Source organism: Fusarium coffeatum, assembly GCF_003316985.1.
Source record: "Fusarium coffeatum strain FIESC_28 chromosome Unknown BRIP53273_contig_84, whole genome shotgun sequence".
Taxonomy (NCBI): Eukaryota; Fungi; Ascomycota; class Sordariomycetes; order Hypocreales; family Nectriaceae; genus Fusarium; species Fusarium coffeatum.
Window position 1 is genome coordinate 1 of NW_022157880.1, and position 18,169 is coordinate 18,169.

General features: G+C 48.5%; 5 protein-coding genes across 5 annotated transcripts; 3 read left to right on the forward strand and 2 right to left on the reverse strand.

Annotated features, from left to right (window-relative positions):
- Positions 1-1,187: 1,187 nt before the first annotated feature.
- FIESC28_04041 (uncharacterized protein) lies at positions 1,188-4,245 on the reverse strand (the record flags this gene model as incomplete). The annotated part of the gene is made up of 2 exons (XM_031158188.1): positions 1,188-3,912; positions 3,959-4,245. 2 exons carry the CDS (start codon positions 4,243-4,245, stop codon positions 1,188-1,190), a joined length of 3,012 nt encoding a protein of 1,003 aa, XP_031017637.1.
- Positions 4,246-5,243: 998 nt separating this feature from the next.
- Positions 5,244-6,688, forward strand: FIESC28_04042 (uncharacterized protein; the record flags this gene model as incomplete). The annotated part of the gene is made up of 5 exons (XM_031158189.1): positions 5,244-5,337; positions 5,404-5,675; positions 5,722-5,870; positions 5,917-6,160; positions 6,209-6,688. The coding sequence occupies 5 exons, from the start codon at positions 5,244-5,246 to the stop codon at positions 6,686-6,688; spliced, it is 1,239 nt and encodes a 412-aa protein (XP_031017638.1).
- Positions 6,689-7,266: 578 nt separating this feature from the next.
- Positions 7,267-8,768, forward strand: FIESC28_04043 (uncharacterized protein; the record flags this gene model as incomplete). Its single annotated transcript, XM_031158190.1, has 3 exons — positions 7,267-7,281; positions 7,355-8,284; positions 8,331-8,768. The coding sequence occupies 3 exons, from the start codon at positions 7,267-7,269 to the stop codon at positions 8,766-8,768; spliced, it is 1,383 nt and encodes a 460-aa protein (XP_031017639.1).
- A 232-nt stretch (positions 8,769-9,000) lies between these two features.
- Positions 9,001-12,228, reverse strand: FIESC28_04044 (uncharacterized protein; the record flags this gene model as incomplete). The annotated part of the gene is made up of 3 exons (XM_031158191.1): positions 9,001-9,174; positions 9,220-11,434; positions 11,480-12,228. The coding sequence occupies 3 exons, from the start codon at positions 12,226-12,228 to the stop codon at positions 9,001-9,003; spliced, it is 3,138 nt and encodes a 1,045-aa protein (XP_031017640.1).
- A 1,518-nt stretch (positions 12,229-13,746) lies between these two features.
- On the forward strand, positions 13,747-16,504 carry FIESC28_04045 (uncharacterized protein; the record flags this gene model as incomplete). The annotated part of the gene is made up of 5 exons (XM_031158192.1): positions 13,747-13,908; positions 13,963-14,281; positions 14,329-14,508; positions 14,556-15,732; positions 15,778-16,504. The coding sequence occupies 5 exons, from the start codon at positions 13,747-13,749 to the stop codon at positions 16,502-16,504; spliced, it is 2,565 nt and encodes an 854-aa protein (XP_031017641.1).
- Positions 16,505-18,169: the final 1,665 nt, after the last annotated feature.

The window sequence follows — 18,169 nt, forward strand, 5'->3', positions numbered from 1 at the left end:
AAAAAAAAAAAAAAAAAACCACCAATCCCGATGCTCTCCTAAATTGGCGGTGATGAACCATACAATATCTCGATTCTAGCTGTACCAAAACCCCGCGCTAAACCAATCCCAACTGTTCTTCAAACCCCAAGAAGAACGGCACAGTATCCCATTGGATGACTATCTAATGGCGCGCACTTTTCCAGTGTCTCGGGAACTCAAAAAGAAGGAAAAGAGAGACCGGACCCCGGCACCGGCTTTTGTTGTTTTCTATGCAGAGAGGAAAAAGCTCACCGACGGTTATAATGGAAGCGTCATATCACCTTGTCAGAATGCCATATCCAAGGTTATTGCACCTCTCAGGTTCGTCTAGTACCACTATTTAGAAGAACAGACCCGATAATTCCCTCAGTAAAGACGGCCCTAGGAAATAAGCTCAAGCCTTACGCGGTCAGGCACCATCAGATACCACCCCTGGTTTATTACCATGGATAGCCCAAGGACTTTCACATCGTCATGTTCCCCAGTAAATAAACCAGCATTCTGTAACGTTTAATGCCTCTTTGTCGTAACTATTCGGCGAATCGGCTCAAGTCCGTCGTATACCTGGTAATCAACACGGCAAAATAAGCCGATAGTTTACTTATATGGTCATTTATTTCAAGTTTTCTATTAAAAATACTATTTATGTTGATATGTACTCTGCTCTTTAGTCCAGTAAATCCATCGCTCAAGGACTCCGGCTCTGAGAGAGCGAGCTACCATCTCTCCATTCCAGTCCATCCGACTCTCTTCATCTACATCTACTCCATCTTACTAAAAACCCATCGTGCTTGGTGCTTTCGCTCCGCAGCCTCTAGGTCCTATAGCAAAATCAGAAGCAAAAAGTAGTTTCCAAAAGTCAAGATAAACAAAAGAAAAGGAAAGAGGCTGTATCTATTCTTGCGTTGCTCTGTGATCTTTATGCCATCGAATGGGCAAAAAGATGTATCGTATCTGAACGCGTGACAACAAGTCAAAATCCTCGTATTTGAGGATATAAGTTTCCGCTGCAAGGCAACGTGAGGAGAGTCATTTATGCTTTGTTCATCTGTGTAATCTACACTTCATCGTACTCGTACATATTCTCATACAGCTGGAGCTGCTCTATCCAACCTTTTAGCACGCTGCCGCTTCCAACTCTAGTGCTGTCGTTAAATCATAAACCCTTACTCGCCCTTGATGTTCATCTCGCGAAGCTTCCACTCGCCGTCAACCCAAGACTGTTTCTCTCCGAGGAAAGAAACTCGGCCTTCACCCTTGGTCAGTCCATCGACAAGGTAGCGTTGAGCCACCTCTTGAACCTGATCCTTGGTAACATCCAGAAGCTGCTCACGCTTCTTCTGCTTCATCTCTTCGGTAATACCTGAGAGGAAACGACCCATGCCCTCTTGGTTCACAGACTTGGGCGCATCAACTCCTTGGAAAACAGAAATCTTGGCCTCCTCCAAGTCACGGTCTGACCACTTCTTGTCAACAGCCCACTGACCAGCATTGCGCATAATGCTCAGAGTGTTCTGAGGGTTGGGGTCTCGGTAAGAGTAGAAGCCGAAGAGACCATCCAGAGCTCGAGAGTAAGCACCGCCGCCGTATGCGCCACCCTTTTCACGGATCTCGTGATGAAGGTGCTTGTGTGTCAGAAGCTGTGAGAGAATCTGAAGTGGTGCACCCTCCGCTGCTGTGTACGAGGTAGTTGGCACCGCCAATCCACCGTAGTAGACTTGGTAAGGCAGAGGGTAGAATGTTTTGCTGTCCTTGGGAAGCTGTCGGGGTGAAGGGTTCTTCAAGTTCAAAGGATCGCGAGACAAGTTGCTGACGAAGTTCTGAAGAGAAGCACCGTTTGCCGCAACACTCTCAGAACCACAAGTGATGGCAGTGCGAAGGTTACCACCAGCAAGTGCAAGGTTCTGGATCTGCTTCAGCTTGGAGATCACATCCTCAAGCTTGTCAGTCTCAGGGCGGCTGGCCAGAGAAGTGATCAGCTGCACTTGAGAAAGACCGGAAACCTGCTGTCGCAACCAAGCAGATCGAGTGAGGCCAGACTCTGCGCTTCCCATGGCAAATCGGTGGCCAGTAGAAGCAATATCGTTGACAACACCATCGGCGGAAGCCTGGAGAAGCTGGCGGATTCGAAGGGCTGCCTCGGGGCTGTCAAAGTCGGTACCCAGAACAAGCTTCTGAATGATATCAAACATGACAGGGACGTTGTGGTCCAATGCCATACCAGTGAAGATGATACCCTCACTAGCAGCATGGAAATCGGTAGGAGATGGTGTGCAGTGGTATCCTACGGAAACACCACCAGTCTTGAGCTTGATCAAATCCTCAAGCTGCTCCATGTTCAAATCCTTGGTACCAAGTCGCATGATGCTGTCGGTAAACAAGGGGACCAACTCACGGAGCTCATCAGGCAAGTTCTCTAGCGTGTTGATAGCACGGAAGTAGGTCAAGCCGTTAGTGGGAGCCTCGTGCCATTGAATCTTGGTTCCATTGGCATTCTCGTCTCGGACAACAACAGGCTCTTTGCTTCGAGGGATGTCCTTGACATGAACAGTTGGCAGGCATCCAAGATCTTCAGTGTTGGTCTTATTTTGCTCGACCAACAAATCCGCCTCTTGTTTCTCAAAATGCTTTCGCGCCTTCTCCTCACTTCCAGCTTCCTTGATCGCCGCCTGAATTCTGCTTGACAGTCTCTCCTGTTCCTCCTTGGCCAAATCCTCGCCGTAGGTTGTTGATGGGGCCATGGTGAAAGTCAAAGTGTTGTCATTGAGGAGGTACTTGTCGATGAGGCTCTCCAGGTAGTTACCCTCAGCCATCTTAGCTTGGAAGCCATTGATGGTATCGTTCCAGGCCAATGAGTCGAAAGGATCCACGCCGTTGAACCACTTTGGCTTGAGGCGGTTCAGCATAGAGAAACCAAAGTTGGCGGTCTTGTGCTTGAGTGACAACTCCAATTGGTGCAGCGAGCCGTCAATCTTGGTCTTGTCGAAACCCTTGTCACGGGCATCTCGCAGAATCTGCTGGACCTTTTCCTTGAGCTTGGGCACATCCGCCTCCGTGACACCGGTCAGACCAATAGAGAAGATTCCCTTCTTAGCAGAGCTATCATAACCAGCATTGGGGCTCCAATCAGCTCCCATGCCAGCCTCAATAAGACCACGGTACAGAGGAGAACCATAACCGTCCATCAACAGGGTGGAGAGAAGGGCCAGAGAGAAAGATTCGAGAACATCGGTAGTGTCGCCCATAATCCATGAGACAGAAGTCTTGTACTGGCGATCGGGGTCGACAAGAGGGTCGAGAGGACCGTAGAGAGTCACCTCCTTGGGGCCGCTAAGCGTGACGGGCTCGTGAATCTGCTTGTCGCCTCGGATCTTCTCGAAAGCTTGGAGCTGAGCATCAACCTGCTTCAGGTGGTCGACCAAAGGCATGTCACCATAAGTAAAGACCTTTGCGTTGCTAGGATGGTAGTGTTCAGCGTGGAACTTTTGCAGTTGCTCGTACGTGAGGTCGGTAATCTTTTGGGGGTCGCCACCGGAGTTGTTGATGTCGGGGAAGATGTGATCGTGGAATCGAATGTAGTACAAGTATCCAGCATCCGACATTTGTCCCTTCATCTCGTTGTAAACCACACCCTTAAATACCAGCTTCTTGCTCGCCTCATCCTCAGCAAGAGGGTTCTCGGGACCAATTCGCCAACCCTCCTGGGTAAAGTCGGACTTTTTAAGCAGTGGGTGCAATGTCGAATCGAGGTACACGGACATGAGGTTCTTGAAATCTTGCGCGTTAGTTGTCGCGAAAGGATAGAAAGTATGGTCCGAGGCTGTAAAGGCGTTCATGAAGTTCGATAGCGTTCTCGGCAGCATCTTAAAGAAGGGGTCGCGAATGGGATATCTATACTGGTCAGTCCAGTCCCTGCATGTTCAACAAGGCGTCGTACTTTTCGCTACCGCATAGAGTCGTGTGCTCGAGAATATGAGGAATACCGGTATCATCCGGAGGATTCGTCTTGAAGCCGATCGAGAAGACATTGTTGCTATCGTCGCGAGCAATATGGAGATAATCGGCGCCCGTCTTGTCGTGTTGAAGGTGTAAAGCCGTCAATTCAAGCTCAGGAACATGCTTGGATCGAACAAGGGTGAAACCATGAAGCTTCTCTCCAGGCTTTGGGAACTGTGACAGCTCCGTCACTGCCTTGCGAGCGCCGGCGGCGGCGTTGCGAAGCATTGTAACGTATAGGAATTAAAAAAGAAAACTGAAATAATAATACAATAAACTTTGAAGAAATAGTGTACAAGTCGTCGAATCCAGAACTTTATATAAAGGAGATGAGTAATGTCGTCAAAGAAGCGACGGAGATTTTGCTGCACGTAATGACCCGAGAAAAGTGGAAGGGTCTGCTTTGTAACCCCAGCGCTATCTTCAAGGAAGGCCCGGTCCAGCCCACGTCAGTTGCCAAGGCTCATGCCGTAATTGTGGGTTCTCCAGTGGCACCGTCAGTGAAAGACCACTGTGGGATAGTGAAGGTCCCTAAAATTACAATAGTCACAGTTGGTGCATTAGCAGAATTACCAGACGATCTAGCCCGAATCTGTTACCGTGCTATCATCTTCAACCAAGCACCAAATGGCCCATGGCAAAACCTATCCATGCTCCAAGCCTCAATGAGCCCTCCATCCTGTCACATCTTAGCGAACAGCATTCTTCGATGACCAACAAGCCCTGGCTTCTACGCTGTGCGCCTTTAGATCTACCATAGGTCGCACCGTCGTCATTGCTCAGCATTGATACACATTGCTATTCCACTGTACCAAAGCCAATCGAGGTACGAAGATATTGCCTCCTCAACCGCTCAACGTGCCTGCGCTGCAAGTGTATTGCATGGTGGACAATTCTTGCGTGAGCCCAACTAACAGCATCCGCTCGTACCGCAGCCGATATCCAACATTTCTCTGCTTTACTGTTAGACCATTATTACGATTTCGACCCCTCCCGAACCCGGTGACAGTGCCTCCACCTGCGAATAACGACATTCATCCCGCTTCGATGACCCCGGCTCATCCTTACCTCGTGACCCCCGCCTGAACGATTGTCGTCCGTTGCCTTGGCCTCTCATTGCTCAGTTGGCGATGCCTACGGGCCAGTTGGACGAGCATCTAACTAACGGGCACCACGGTCACGCTCATCCACCAGCATCAGCCAAAAAATCTAAAGGAAAGAAAAACATGCCCAATGACGAGGCTTCGCGCCTGCTCCATGCGCGTATATCGCAGCTGGAGCAGGATGCTGCGGGGGAGAAGGATCAAGAGTTGGAGATTGGTGCGTTGTCTACCAGCGGCGACCCCCAGGCGACGAAACGATAATGCTGATACGTGGACGCTACAGAACGTGAAGTGAAGAAGGCGAACCGAGATCTTCTTCAGCAAGTCTCTAAGATGGACAACATGCAAAAGATCGATCACCTTACTCAGAAATCTAGCCAGCTCCTGGCCGATATGCGACGACTGGAGCGTGAGAATCTCAAGAATAAGAGACGTGGAGATAATTTACAGAAGGAGAGAGATGCAAGTCGAAACGAACTCAGCAAGACCGTTGGCCTTAAGGAGAAACTGGAGAAACTTTGCCGAGAACTGCAACGAGACAACAATAAGATGAAGGTTTGTTGGAACTCTATTCGCAAGGTACACTGGCTAACTTGGCCAGAACGAGAACAAGGAACTTCAGACAACCCAAAAGCGAAATAATACTCACTGGGACGAGAAGTACGCTACTCTACTATCGAAATTGGAGGGATATCAGGAAGAAAAGGATACGCCAAAGAAACAAGTGGTGGATATGGAGGTCGACGAACTGTATGCAACCCGATCTATTATGAGTTTGCCTGCTAACCTTGTACAGCTTCCGAGTCCGATTCAAGTCTTTCATCGAGCAATATGAGTTACGGGAACTACATTTCCACTCGCTAATGCGAACCAAAGAATTGGAGGTTCAGTACCATATGGCGCGTTACGAACGAGAAAAGAAGAATGCCGAAGCAGAGTCGACTAAAGCTCGACATCTCCAGGCGCAAGTTCAAGCTTTCACCAAGACAGAAACTGAACTTCGGAATCAGCTCAATGTCTATGTTGATAAGTTCAAGCAGGTGAGTGGAAATGATCAAGACAGTTCGGTCTGTTGACTAATGGCACAGCAGGTAGAGGATACCTTAAACAACAGCAACGATCTGTTTCTATCGTTTCGCAAGGAGATGGAGGACATGTCTAAGAAAGGCAAGCGATTAGAAAAGGAGAACGAGGCTTTGAAGCGCCAAAAGGAAGCGACAGCCGCCAACATCATCCGAATGGCCGAAGAACGGCAGGACTGGAAGAAGAAGACGGAAACCGCTGAACAAAAGACCGAGAAACTTAGGAGCATCATCCAACAGATGCAACAACAGGGCCGCAAGGTGCCATCCGGTATGGCCAATACTGTTGAGAGCGGTTACTCGGATAGTCATGGAGGACACGAGGGCGACGAAAGCGATTACTCCGACGATGGCGAAGAAGAACTTAGCGAGTTCGACGACGATACAGAGGAGGAAACCCAAGGCAACGAGCAAGGAACGCCAGTAGCATACGGACCAGAGCGTCCTCCTCAGCCGGTGGCCTCGGCCACGACAAACGGGCACTAGGAGGCCACTCAGAAGGAAACTCAAGCTGTAGCAACGACTCAACCAGCGGATGACATAAAAGCTGACGATCTGACCTTGATGGCCGACTACATTAGGGGCATGTCAGTTACGCAGCGCGATCGGCTTCGTGAAGCCATGGTTGCGTATTTCGAAGCACAAAAGATCGAGTAGTTGGCTATTCGGTTGGGTTTCTTGTTAGAGATGCTTTTGTTTCGTTTGCATGTAAAGTATTGTCGTAGCTTGGCATTATTCAACTTGGACGTCCTCGCTCTACTTGAAGCCATGTGCAATGTGAGAAATGTGTGAAGGTGAATCACTAGATTAAACTAGAGACAATTGTCAATGACACGACTGTCAATTGATGTACTCTGTATAGCAATCAGTATTACTGCGATTTATGGTGCTACCTACAATTTGAGTTGTGGTGTTGCATCCTATCGGGTTATCGGGAATTATCCCCCGACGTGCGTTAGGCCAGATCTACGCATCCCACTTTGATAAGCCGCGTAAACGGGGGCCTATAGCTTCTATCTTACAACTACATCCAAGGTATACGGTTCATCAACAACACCGCAACCATGGATTTCCTTCAGGTAAGTTGGTCTCATGAATATGCGTCGCATTCTTTTATTTACTCTAATGACCAATGGATGCTAACTCTTACAGCGCCTCGCGCGCTTCCTCGATCGCCCGCTCTTCCCATGGAAGAAGCTCATCATGGGCTTCTCAGTCGGCCAATACCTCTTCGAAACCTTCCTCACAGCCCGTCAATACCGCGTCCTCCAGAAAACCAAGCCCCCCACCGTCCTCTCCAAGGAAGTCTCCCAGGAAGTCTTTGACAAGTCGCAGGCCTACGGTCGCGCCAAGGCAAAGTTCGAAATCATCAACGGTCTCTACTCTCAGGTTCAAAATCTCGCCTTTATGCACTTCGATGTTCTTCCCAAGCTTTGGTCCTGGACTGGTGATCTTCTTCTCAAGTGGGCTCCTGCGCGCTTCACTGGAGAGATCAGCCATACTATCGTCTTCGTCTTGACTTTTACTGTCATCAGCTCGCTTCTTCGTCTTCCTTCTTCGATTTACCAGACTTTTGTTCTTGAAGAGAAATTCGGGTTCAACAAGCAGACGCCTAAGCTCTTTGTCACCGATATCATCAAGACCCAGGCTCTCACTTTCGTCCTCGCGCCTCCTTTCCTCGCTGGTTTCCTCAAGATCATCCAGAAGACTGGTAACTCGTTCTTCTACTACCTCTGGCTTTTCGTCATTGCTCTCCAGGTCTTCATGATCACCATCTACCCCGTTGCTATCCTTCCTCTGTTCAACAAGCTGTCTCCTCTCGAGGATGGTGAACTCAAGACCAAGGTTGAAGCTCTCGCCGCCAGCCTCAAGTTCCCCCTTCACGAGCTCTACGTCATTGATGGAAGCAAGCGAAGCGCCCACTCTAACGCCTATTTCTTTGGTCTCCCCTGGAAGAAGCACATTGTCATCTACGATACTCTGATTGAGAAGAGCGAGCCCGATGAAGTTGTTGCTGTTCTTGCCCACGAGTTGGGTCACTGGAAGCTCGGCCACACCACCAGTCTCTTTGGTATCTCTCAGGTAAGCACATCAACTCAATCAGCCAAGCATGCACTAACAATTATAGGCTCACTCATTCTACATCTTCCTTCTCTTCTCTGTCTTCATCAACAACCACTCTCTGTACTCGTCTTTCGGTTTCCTCAAGGAGCACCCCATCATTGTCGGATTCATCCTCTTCTCTGATGCTCTCGCCCCCATGGATCTCGTCATCAACCTCCTTATGCACATTGTCAGCCGCAAGTTCGAGTTCCAGGCCGATGCTTTCGCCAAGCAGCTTGGTTACCCCGAGCAGCTCGCCCGCTCTCTCCTCAAGCTTCAGATTCAGAACCTTAGCACCATGGATGCCGACTGGATGTACGCCAGCTACCACTTCTCTCACCCTCATCTGTCTGAGCGACTCAACGCTCTTGGCTGGAAGGGATCTGAGGCCATTACTGAGGGTGTCGCCGACAAGTCTGAGAAGGAGGGTGTCGTTAAGGCCAGCGGTCGCGACGAGTTGTAAACCTAGAAGGAACAACATTAGATTAGAGATTTCTTGCTAGATTCTGAATGAACATTGCTAGAATCGGAAATGGCCGGGATGGAGCTGGAGATCTAGAAAGGATTGGCCGCCCTTAGACAGGATAGAACCAGATTCGTGTAAAATACAAACTGATTTTTATTGCTTCTATTCTGGCATCGCTACCGATATATTCTTGAGTATTCAAGTCTACCTTAGCGCCATTTACGGTCCTCTAATCAGATTCATCAGAATCGTATGATCCTTCAGAACCTTCTAATTCCTCATCTTCCTCGGACGACTCTTCCTCCTCACCATCCTCAGGCTTCAGACCATAATCATCATGGAAGTAGCTGAGCTCATGTGTCTGGACCTTGTAGCCCATCTCCTTGAAGGAAGCCTCCATGCCCTGCGAAATGTTAGTAAAGGTTAAGAAATGATTAGGGGAACATACCTCTTGCATGATCTTGGCGGCGGTGACAACAACATTGCTCTTGCCGGGCTCGAAGCATGGCAGGACAGTCTCGCGTAGAGCAGTCTTGATTTCGTCGATGGTGACAGCTCGTACACGTCGCAGCACCTCCTTATCCCAATCACTGGGAAGACCGCGAACAACACCTTGCACAAAGTTTTGCTGAGCAGCACTAGGCATGGTAGATTGCTCATCAGCAAACATGACAACAATCTGGCTGATGGTGCCCTCAAGGAGGTGGTGATCAATTTCGACTGTACCGTCGGCAATCTTGCTGATGGCCTCCTTGGATGCCTTGATGGCCTTGTAGGCGTCTGGTGAACGGTAGACGTTGTACGAAATGATACCAGAGTTGATGTCTCTGGAGAAGTAAACACCGTAAGCGTAACCAGCACCTCGAACAGCGTTCCAAAGAGGACCTTCGGCAGCTTCAAGGTAGCCAATAGCAACCATGATAGAAGCAAGTCGAGGATCGGTGTAGGAGGCCATGCCTTGAGCTGTTGACACGGAGTAAGAACTCTCAAGAGTGGTCATGGGAACGATGACGGCACCAACCGAGCCAGGGTTGCGACCTTCATCGTTGAGAAGGCTGACAGGCTTGGGAATGTCGATCATCTTCTCAGCTGGGGTCAGAGATTTGGAGAGGGTGTCCCATGTAGTCAACGGGTCAGGCAGAGTAGCGAGGTTGGCCGTGACGAGGAAACGCAAGTTCTGGAAGGTGAAAAGTGAGTCGCGGACAGTGTTGAACCAACCGACAACCTTTTCAGGTTCCTTCTCGAGAAGCTTCTTGAGTCTCTTCAAGTACACGGCACGAACAAGCACGCGCTTAGCCACAGCCAACGAGGATTTCTCCATGTGGAAAGCAGCGCTGACCTCACTGGCCATAGACTTACCGTCACGCTTGGACTCAGGAATGTCAGCGAGAGCCTTGCTGACACTAGCCTTGAGACGCTGAGGATCGAAGATGGAGTCGAACATCATGGTGCGGATCCACTCGACAGCAGCAGCATACTTCTCAGGTTCAACCTGGAACTGAATCATGATACCGTCGGGGTCACCAAGGTAGCGGGCGGAGTTGAGAGCGTAACTAATGGTATCTCGCTCAAGCTCCATAACGACCTGCTCAAAGCCGACCTGCTTACCCTCGCGCATGATGTGTGTGTTGAAGAAGTTGTCGCTGAAGATGGGCATCAGAGGCTTCAGCTCGTTAGGGACCTGAGAGGTACCAATGTGGATAGAAATGTGAACAAAGTTGGTAGGAACGTCCTCGAACTGAATGAACAGGGGCAGTTTGCCTTGAGTTGTACCGTCGATGACCTTTTGTGCGGATCCACTGCCCAGACCGACTGAACGGGCATGCCCAGAGCGAGCAGTATCCGACTCAATGAAGTGAATGGAGTCGGTACCAGGAACACTCCAACGGTCAACAACCTCGGCAGGGATAGGCTCATCGTTCTTCTTCTTGGCATCTTCGAGACGCTTAGCAAGTTTCTCGAGACCCTCAGCGCCGAGGTCTTCCTTGCGCTTGGCGATGCGAGCTTCCTCATCCTTCTTCATCTTGGTAGCCAACTCATTGGAAGGCTTGCCGAGAATAGAGATGTGAGGAGCATCAGCCATCCACTTGCTGAGGAAGTCTCGCCACTGCTGGTCCTCCCACTTCTCCAAAACATCATACTCTTCCAGGTTCTGCAGATCTGCGAGAGTAGAACCATCACGCTTACCGAAAAGGTAGTCGGTGATGATGTTGGTTGCGTAGAAAGACTCGGAAGTTTCAGCGTGGTACTTGACTTGACGTCTTTCACGGCGGATACACTCTCTCATGTAGTCCATGTCGACAGGCTTAGAAGCGACCTCCTTGAGGAGTTCGATAAGTCGCTTCTCGACAAACTCGAGCTTCTCGGTAGCGACACCTGTGGGTTGAAGCCAGATAACACTGTTGGGTCGAGGATCGGTCCAGTAAGAGACCGAGCTGGCAAGCTCCTCCTTCTCGACCATAACATTCTCCAGGATAGAAACGGAAGAGCCGCATAGGTAGGTAAGAAGAACGTTGAGCGCAGAAGAGTTGATAAGATCCATGCAGTCGGGACCGAAGAAACCAACAAGGACCTCTCCAACTGACTCGTCCTCCTCTGGGAATTCTGCAGTCACAATTTGAGTTTCTTTGATCTCGGGAGGCGAGGCGGAGTCAATCCAGGGTCTACATAGTCAGTAAAAGTACAATATACGCTAAAGAATGGCTTACCGCTTGAAAGGGGTATCGAGAGAAGGAATATCATCCTTGATAGACTCCTCAAACTGCTCAAGAATCTGGATAAGTTCATCCTGGTTGACTTCTCCGACAAGACACAGACACAGGTTTCGTGGTTGGTACATATCCTTGTGGAATTGGCGAATACGCTCAGGAGTGAGAACACGGAGAGCATCAGTCATACCACCAGTTTCATAGCGGAAACCAACGTTCTCCGGGTAAAGGAGACGACGAGCCTTGAGGTCCATAATCTCAGAACTGCGGAACTGAACGGCTTGCATCTCGGAGTAAACAACACCAGCATCATTGCCTTCGCCGTCAATGTGCCAGACTTCAGTCACGATACCTTCATCTGTAATGGTAGGCAGGATGACATGTTCGAGATAGACGGGCAGAATCTGGGCGAAACCATCCCAACCAGCAGTCTCGAGGGTATAAGCTGTGTGGTCGGTAGCAGTCCAAGCGTTGGTGTGAGAGTATGCTCGAGAAGAGAGCTTGTCGAGGAGACCCTTGTACTGGTAGCTCTTGGAACCCATGAAAACGAGATGCTCAAGAGTATGAGGAGCACCTGAATCATCAAAGATCTCAGTGGCTAGGGTGAAGTAACCATTGAGCTTTGGGCCCTTGCGGTCGGCAACAACAACCTGCATACCACTGCGTTCTGAAACATATTGAGTGATTGTGCAAGGAGCATAGTCGGTCTTGAAGCTTTGAATCTTGCGGAAATGCGACTTGGCCGACATCTTGAAGGGTTTGAGGCCTATGAGGCTCCAAAGAGAACTACACAAGTTAGTATGAAGCAATTTGAATGAGTTTCTGAAAGCCAATGTTGTGGTGGAAGTTTATAGAGTTCAGACGGTATGACAGCGCATGACAGATACAGCAACAAAGCATAATCAACAAGATGAAAGGCAACTGACTCGATACTTGTGGCTTGATGAGGAAAGCTTGACGTGAGAAAATAAGCGGCAACGCTGAGCAAAGCAATTATCACAGCAACAGCATATTGAGATAACGATGAGAGGGTGACATCACGACTAAGAAAGTAGGGGCTTATTGTTCCCGAGTCGGATTAAAAGGAGCCTAAAGCTATAGAAAGCTTGGCATAAATAGCATCTGACAAGAAACAATAGTGATAGCTTCAAGAAACTTCTTGAATACGAGTTTCGGGATAACTCTGATATACTTGTTCGTATAAAGATTGTCATACCCAACCAAGAGGAAAAGACCCCGCCATGAAGAGCAACGGAAGAAGAAACAAGGCAGACAAGGCAGAAACAACAGAGAAGCTGTGACACACAATGCAGTCAGACCGGAAAGAAACTTTTTACTTACCTTCGAAGAATTGTTGCGGTAGGTAGTCCAAGGCTGAGCTGTACCGTTGGTTGCTGCAAGTAAGAGCAGAAGAAAGCCCGAAGAGCTGCGCGATGAGGGGTCCAACCAAATCAATCTAGCGATGGGCTAAAGTGAAAATTACCCCGCTATCAAGGCAGCACAGCTTGTGATAGTAACCACGATAGAACAAGAACAGCTTCACGATGGTGTAGAGAAGATGGGATGACAAGACTAGAGGGAGGGATCATATAAGTATGCAATAAGCAAACAAACATGATTACTACCAGCTTCCATGTCTCTAATAATAAAGCCTATTATCGGTATAGTAGCTTCTGTCTCACATGTTCTAACCACTAATCTCTAACCACTAAACTATCCGGGTATAACCTCAAAGCACACAACACAAACAAAGCAGTTATCCTACATTCTTAATCTCGGCAGGCACGGTCCTTTCATATGCATCTCCTTCCTATTCATGATCATAAGAACAATACAATCGGAAGGTGGGCTTCAAGAACAATACCTAAAGATGGCTTGAGCTTGTCATTGATTGGCTACACAACCGCTAAGCGCTTGGACCAGCATTTACGCCACGCTGTAGTGGCAGGTGCGTATCCGTAAATCCAATTGGGAAGCTGCAGTGCTGTCATGACGGCACTGGAAACTTGCCAGCTTGTGGCTGATCGCTCCTGCAACTTGCGTCAAACAACAACAGCTCATGATTAGAGCTCACATCAACCATGCGAATAGTGATTCTCTGTGTCTAGATTCGATTCAATTGTTTATTCCTGTACAAGTGACGAATACTCGTAAATCAAGTTAACGTCACCGACTCGAGAAACACACCTACAATACACGTATAGCTTCAACTCGACCCTTTACTCCACGATAATCCCGATCAATCTTACGAAATCCCGACCCTCACGATGGCCGCAACTACAGAAGCGCCGCAGAAACTAAGCGACGCTCTTGTCGCATTCTCCCTCGAAGGTCGTTTCCCCGACGATATCTCCGTACTCCCTCCTGTTTCCGAAACCGATCTACAACCTGCGATCCAGGCTCTGGCAGAAGCCAAGCAAGGGCTGGAGGTATGATTCCGTTGAACGAATAGCCATCAAACATGATGCTCACGACGCTCACAGGCCGAGCTACACACCATCAACCAAGAAACGAAACAAGATGTCGATTCATGGGTTCGGAATTCAAAAGCCCTGCAGGAGGATATTTTCCGCTCAAAGGCGATGGCCAATGAAATCGAACGACAATCTGAGGCTCCCGATGTCTCTGGTGAAGCTGTGCAAGATGCAGAAGAGAAGGCGGAATTCTTGAACCGAGAAGTTCAGTACAGCCAGCAGCTTCACGATGTGTTGCAAAAGATCAAGCTTGCTGATCAGTCTTTGCATGAGATGGAGGAATCTTACCAAAGATCTTCCATTGAGGATTCAATAGTTTTCCTCAAGAGTACGTCCTTGTATCCTTTCGCTCAATATCTTGCTAACTATTCGAAGTGTTCGAGAAAGCTTTTGATGATATCGGTGTCAGCAAGTCTTGTCGAGTGATGAAGCTCTTGAAGCTCCGAAGTTCCGAGCTCAATTCTGCTGTTCGTGAGATGATCGACCATCATTGGAAGACATTGGTTAACGCCGACATCGAAACTCGCCAATTCACTATTCACAAGGTGATCGAGGGTAAGAACGTTGTATCTCGAAATGCCACCACTACTAACAAATGTTAGATGAACATGGAGAAGTCCAGATGGACCTCTTAGACGTCGCATATGGTCTGGAGAGTTATAAAGAGGTCGATGAGCATATGGAGCAGCTGTGGCGAAACTTGGATGCTACAGTTATATCGCCTCGCATGGACATCAAAAATACCACTTTTCCTTCAATACAGGAATATCAAGATATACTTAAGCTGTCCGGCGAAGCATCAAGATCGGTCGACGCCCTGCTTACTGATTTAGAAACGGCATTCTCATGGGTCTCTCAAAAAGTCCCCGAGCTGGTTTTTCCGCCATTAGCCAACTTTATGGTGGCCGACGTGATACCCAGACTCATAGGAGAATGGTTGGCTCCCGCTGTGCCCTCATCATTAAAGGATATGGACAGCTTTCAAGCCATGGTCCAGAGGACTCAAAGGTTTTGTCAGTTGCTCACTGAGTATAAGTACACCGGTTTGGAAGATCTACAGAACTGGGTCGACAATGCACCATCAATATGGCTTGGGAAATGCCGAGAGACCACTCTCGACTCTGTTCGATCAAAGTTACTCGGTGGAATCGGAGAGTCCAAACAGGTCGAAAAGGTTGAGAAGCAGATGGTGTCAATCGCGGAAGGAAAAGAGATCACCAAAACACCAGGAGGCGCTGGTGCAACTGCCGAAACTGCAGATTGGGGTGATGCATGGGGTGATGCATGGGAGGAAGATAACGAGCAGCCTAAGGAGACACAACCGACACAACCTACAAAGGGACCAGGTTCTACCAAAGCCGATGAAGATGACGGAGCTGATGCGTGGGGATGGGACGAAGAAGATACCACTGCCGAACCCAAAGACACGAAAGAAGCTACCGAGAAGGATGATGAGGATGATGCTGCTGCTGCTTGGGGATGGGGTGACGAAGATACTGTTCAAGAACCAGAGCCCGCAGCCAAAAAGACCAAAACTGGAGCTCACGAGACTCGAGAGCTTGTTCTCAAAGAAACTTACAGTGTTTCGTCTATGCCTGAGCCGGTTCTCGAGCTGATTCAGGCTATTCTAGAAGACGGCGCTGCATTGACGAGGGATGATGTGGAATATGCTCCAGTTGCAGCTACAGCGCCTGGTCTATTCGGTTTGCCAACGTTTGCATTGGCCTTGTTCAGAGCCATCTCGCCGTATTACTACTCTCTGAGCGAGGGTGGCAACATGTAAGAACATCGACTTGTTGAGAAGGCACTACTGACACAAAACAGGTTCTTATACAATGATGCCATGTACCTGGCAGAGCGACTCTCCGAGTTTGCTGATGCCTGGAAGAAGCGCGAAGACCTAACGCCCAGAGCTAGGAATATGCTACGGCTTGACAACGATGTCAAAAGTCTTCAGAGCTTTGCCAATCGCAGTTACGCCAACGAGATGAACATCCAAAAGACTATCCTCCGTGATTTCCTTGGAGGAGCTCAAAGTCTGATGCAGCAAGATGAAATGGAGTCTTGTGTAGAGTTGGCTACGGGTCGTATCCGCGCAATGGCTTCTGTCTGGAAGTCTATTCTAGCTCGTTCAGTTTGGACTCAAGCTCTGGGTTCTTTGGTTGAAGCTGTCGCGACCAAGCTTATCACAGATGTCCTTGAGATGTCTTCAATCGGTCAAGATGAAGCCTACAACATCGCCAAGGTCATCGCCACTGCTACAGAGCTGGACGACCTTTTCTTACCCAGCGTTTTGGCAGGTACTCCAAGCACAGGGGATGAAGTTCCTCAAACAGCTCAGTATGCACCCAGCTGGCTTCGTCTCAAGTATCTGAGCGAGGTTCTTCAAAGCAACCTTAATGAGGTTCGCTATCTATGGTTTGAAAGCGAGTTGAGTCTCTACTTTTCTGCTTCAGAGGTTGTCGACCTTATTGAAGCTAGCTTTGAGTCGAATCCTAGAACAAGGGAGACGATTCGGGAGATTCAATCCAAGCCTGCTCCTGCGGCTTAACGATAAGGATGTTTATTTAAGATTTGGATTAATAGAAGCATTTACACCATTAGAATTGAATTACCATTGCTACCAATCGACGAGGTTCTGTTTTACTTGATGTGACTCATACGTATAGCTCTAGGTTTCGTCTCAGGAAATTTACATCTCCATCTCATGGTCCTGATATATTGACAACAGTACTTACAGCAACCTCTCTAAATAAGTTCAAAGCATCTTATTACACTCTTCACAGAAGTCCGATGCATCTCTACTGAACATGATGACATATAAGAGTCGTTGTCGATACTTACAACCACTTTGAATCTGCTTACCCTACACTAATTCTCAACCACATTTGAGAACGAAGAAGAATAGTCACAACGAGAACAGGTTTCACACAACATTACTTCTCATAACTGAGCATATCAAAAGCTATGAGAACTATGAGGATATCATTTCTCCCTCTTCACCAACAGTCTCATGAAATACAACTCAACACAGCATGCCAACATACAACATATCAGAAACCCCCAACAGTTTCATTCAACTTCACTCACAACAAACATATGACTTCTCATAATGACCTCCCTCAACACGACATATCACATAACACAAGTCACACATCGGTCGAGTCTACATCGTACCATGCTGAGCTGATTCACCAGTAACTTTGCCAACGTCATGTCCCTTGAGGTGTGTGTATGACGACAAAAACGCCAAGGCACCTGCAGATATCTTTTTCGCCCAGTCAAATTCAGATTCCGGGAGGCTGCAGCATAACTACCTCGGAGAGAAGCGGACGTGACCACGGGAGCTTGCAGGACGAGATTGCGCATTCCTATTTCAGGTGACTGTGTTGTGCCAACGCATTCGAGGGAGATGTTTGTCCAACAGAGTTTTCTCGTGAGACGGCGGATGAAATTCATGCCTAGAGAATCCATATTCCATGTTGGCCGTCGTTTGTTGGTCGATATGGATTGGATTGGCTTGTGCGTATATTTGATCCAGCAAGCATGAAATGAAACATGCTATAAGAAGTCTGTGTGCCCATGAATAGTATATTACTCGCCGCAGCCGTAAGCGATCCGCGGATTAAACAAGAAGCAGAGGACGCAAGATGGTCCACGTAGCTTAGAATAGCATTGAAACGGCTTCCAGAAGATATGGAGCATAAAACACCAAACAATGTCGCACAGATCCAGAAGGATTCAAGGCAGAATCTCAAGTCGGGCTCAGATTATGCTTGTTAGCTCGCCAGGCTAAAGAGACTAGAGACCTTCATAATCGGACCCCCGATGAGCTGAGGATGAGGCCCCTTCCATCTCCCTCAGAACTCACTCTAGGGTCTCAGCATGAGAACAGATGAGATGGGGCTCGAGCTCTTACTCGTGGGTCTTTTGCCTCTGTCCGGAAGGTTTCCAGAACCTCCGGTAAGGTCATAGCTTTACTCGAGTTCATTCTCTCTTCCGCGCTCCCTGTAAGAGTCTGGGATATCCATGAATGATTCCCATCCTTTCTTGAAGCTAAGTTGTAGTGAGTAACTCGTCTGCTTCCTGTCCTTGATAGTTAGCCCCCAAGTCATGCCATGTTCAAGGATGTACTGCCACTACCAAAATAGGTGTAAATCCGCTGTCATCCCAACGGAGTTATGTACCTACAAGGTCCACCCCCGCACTAGGACCA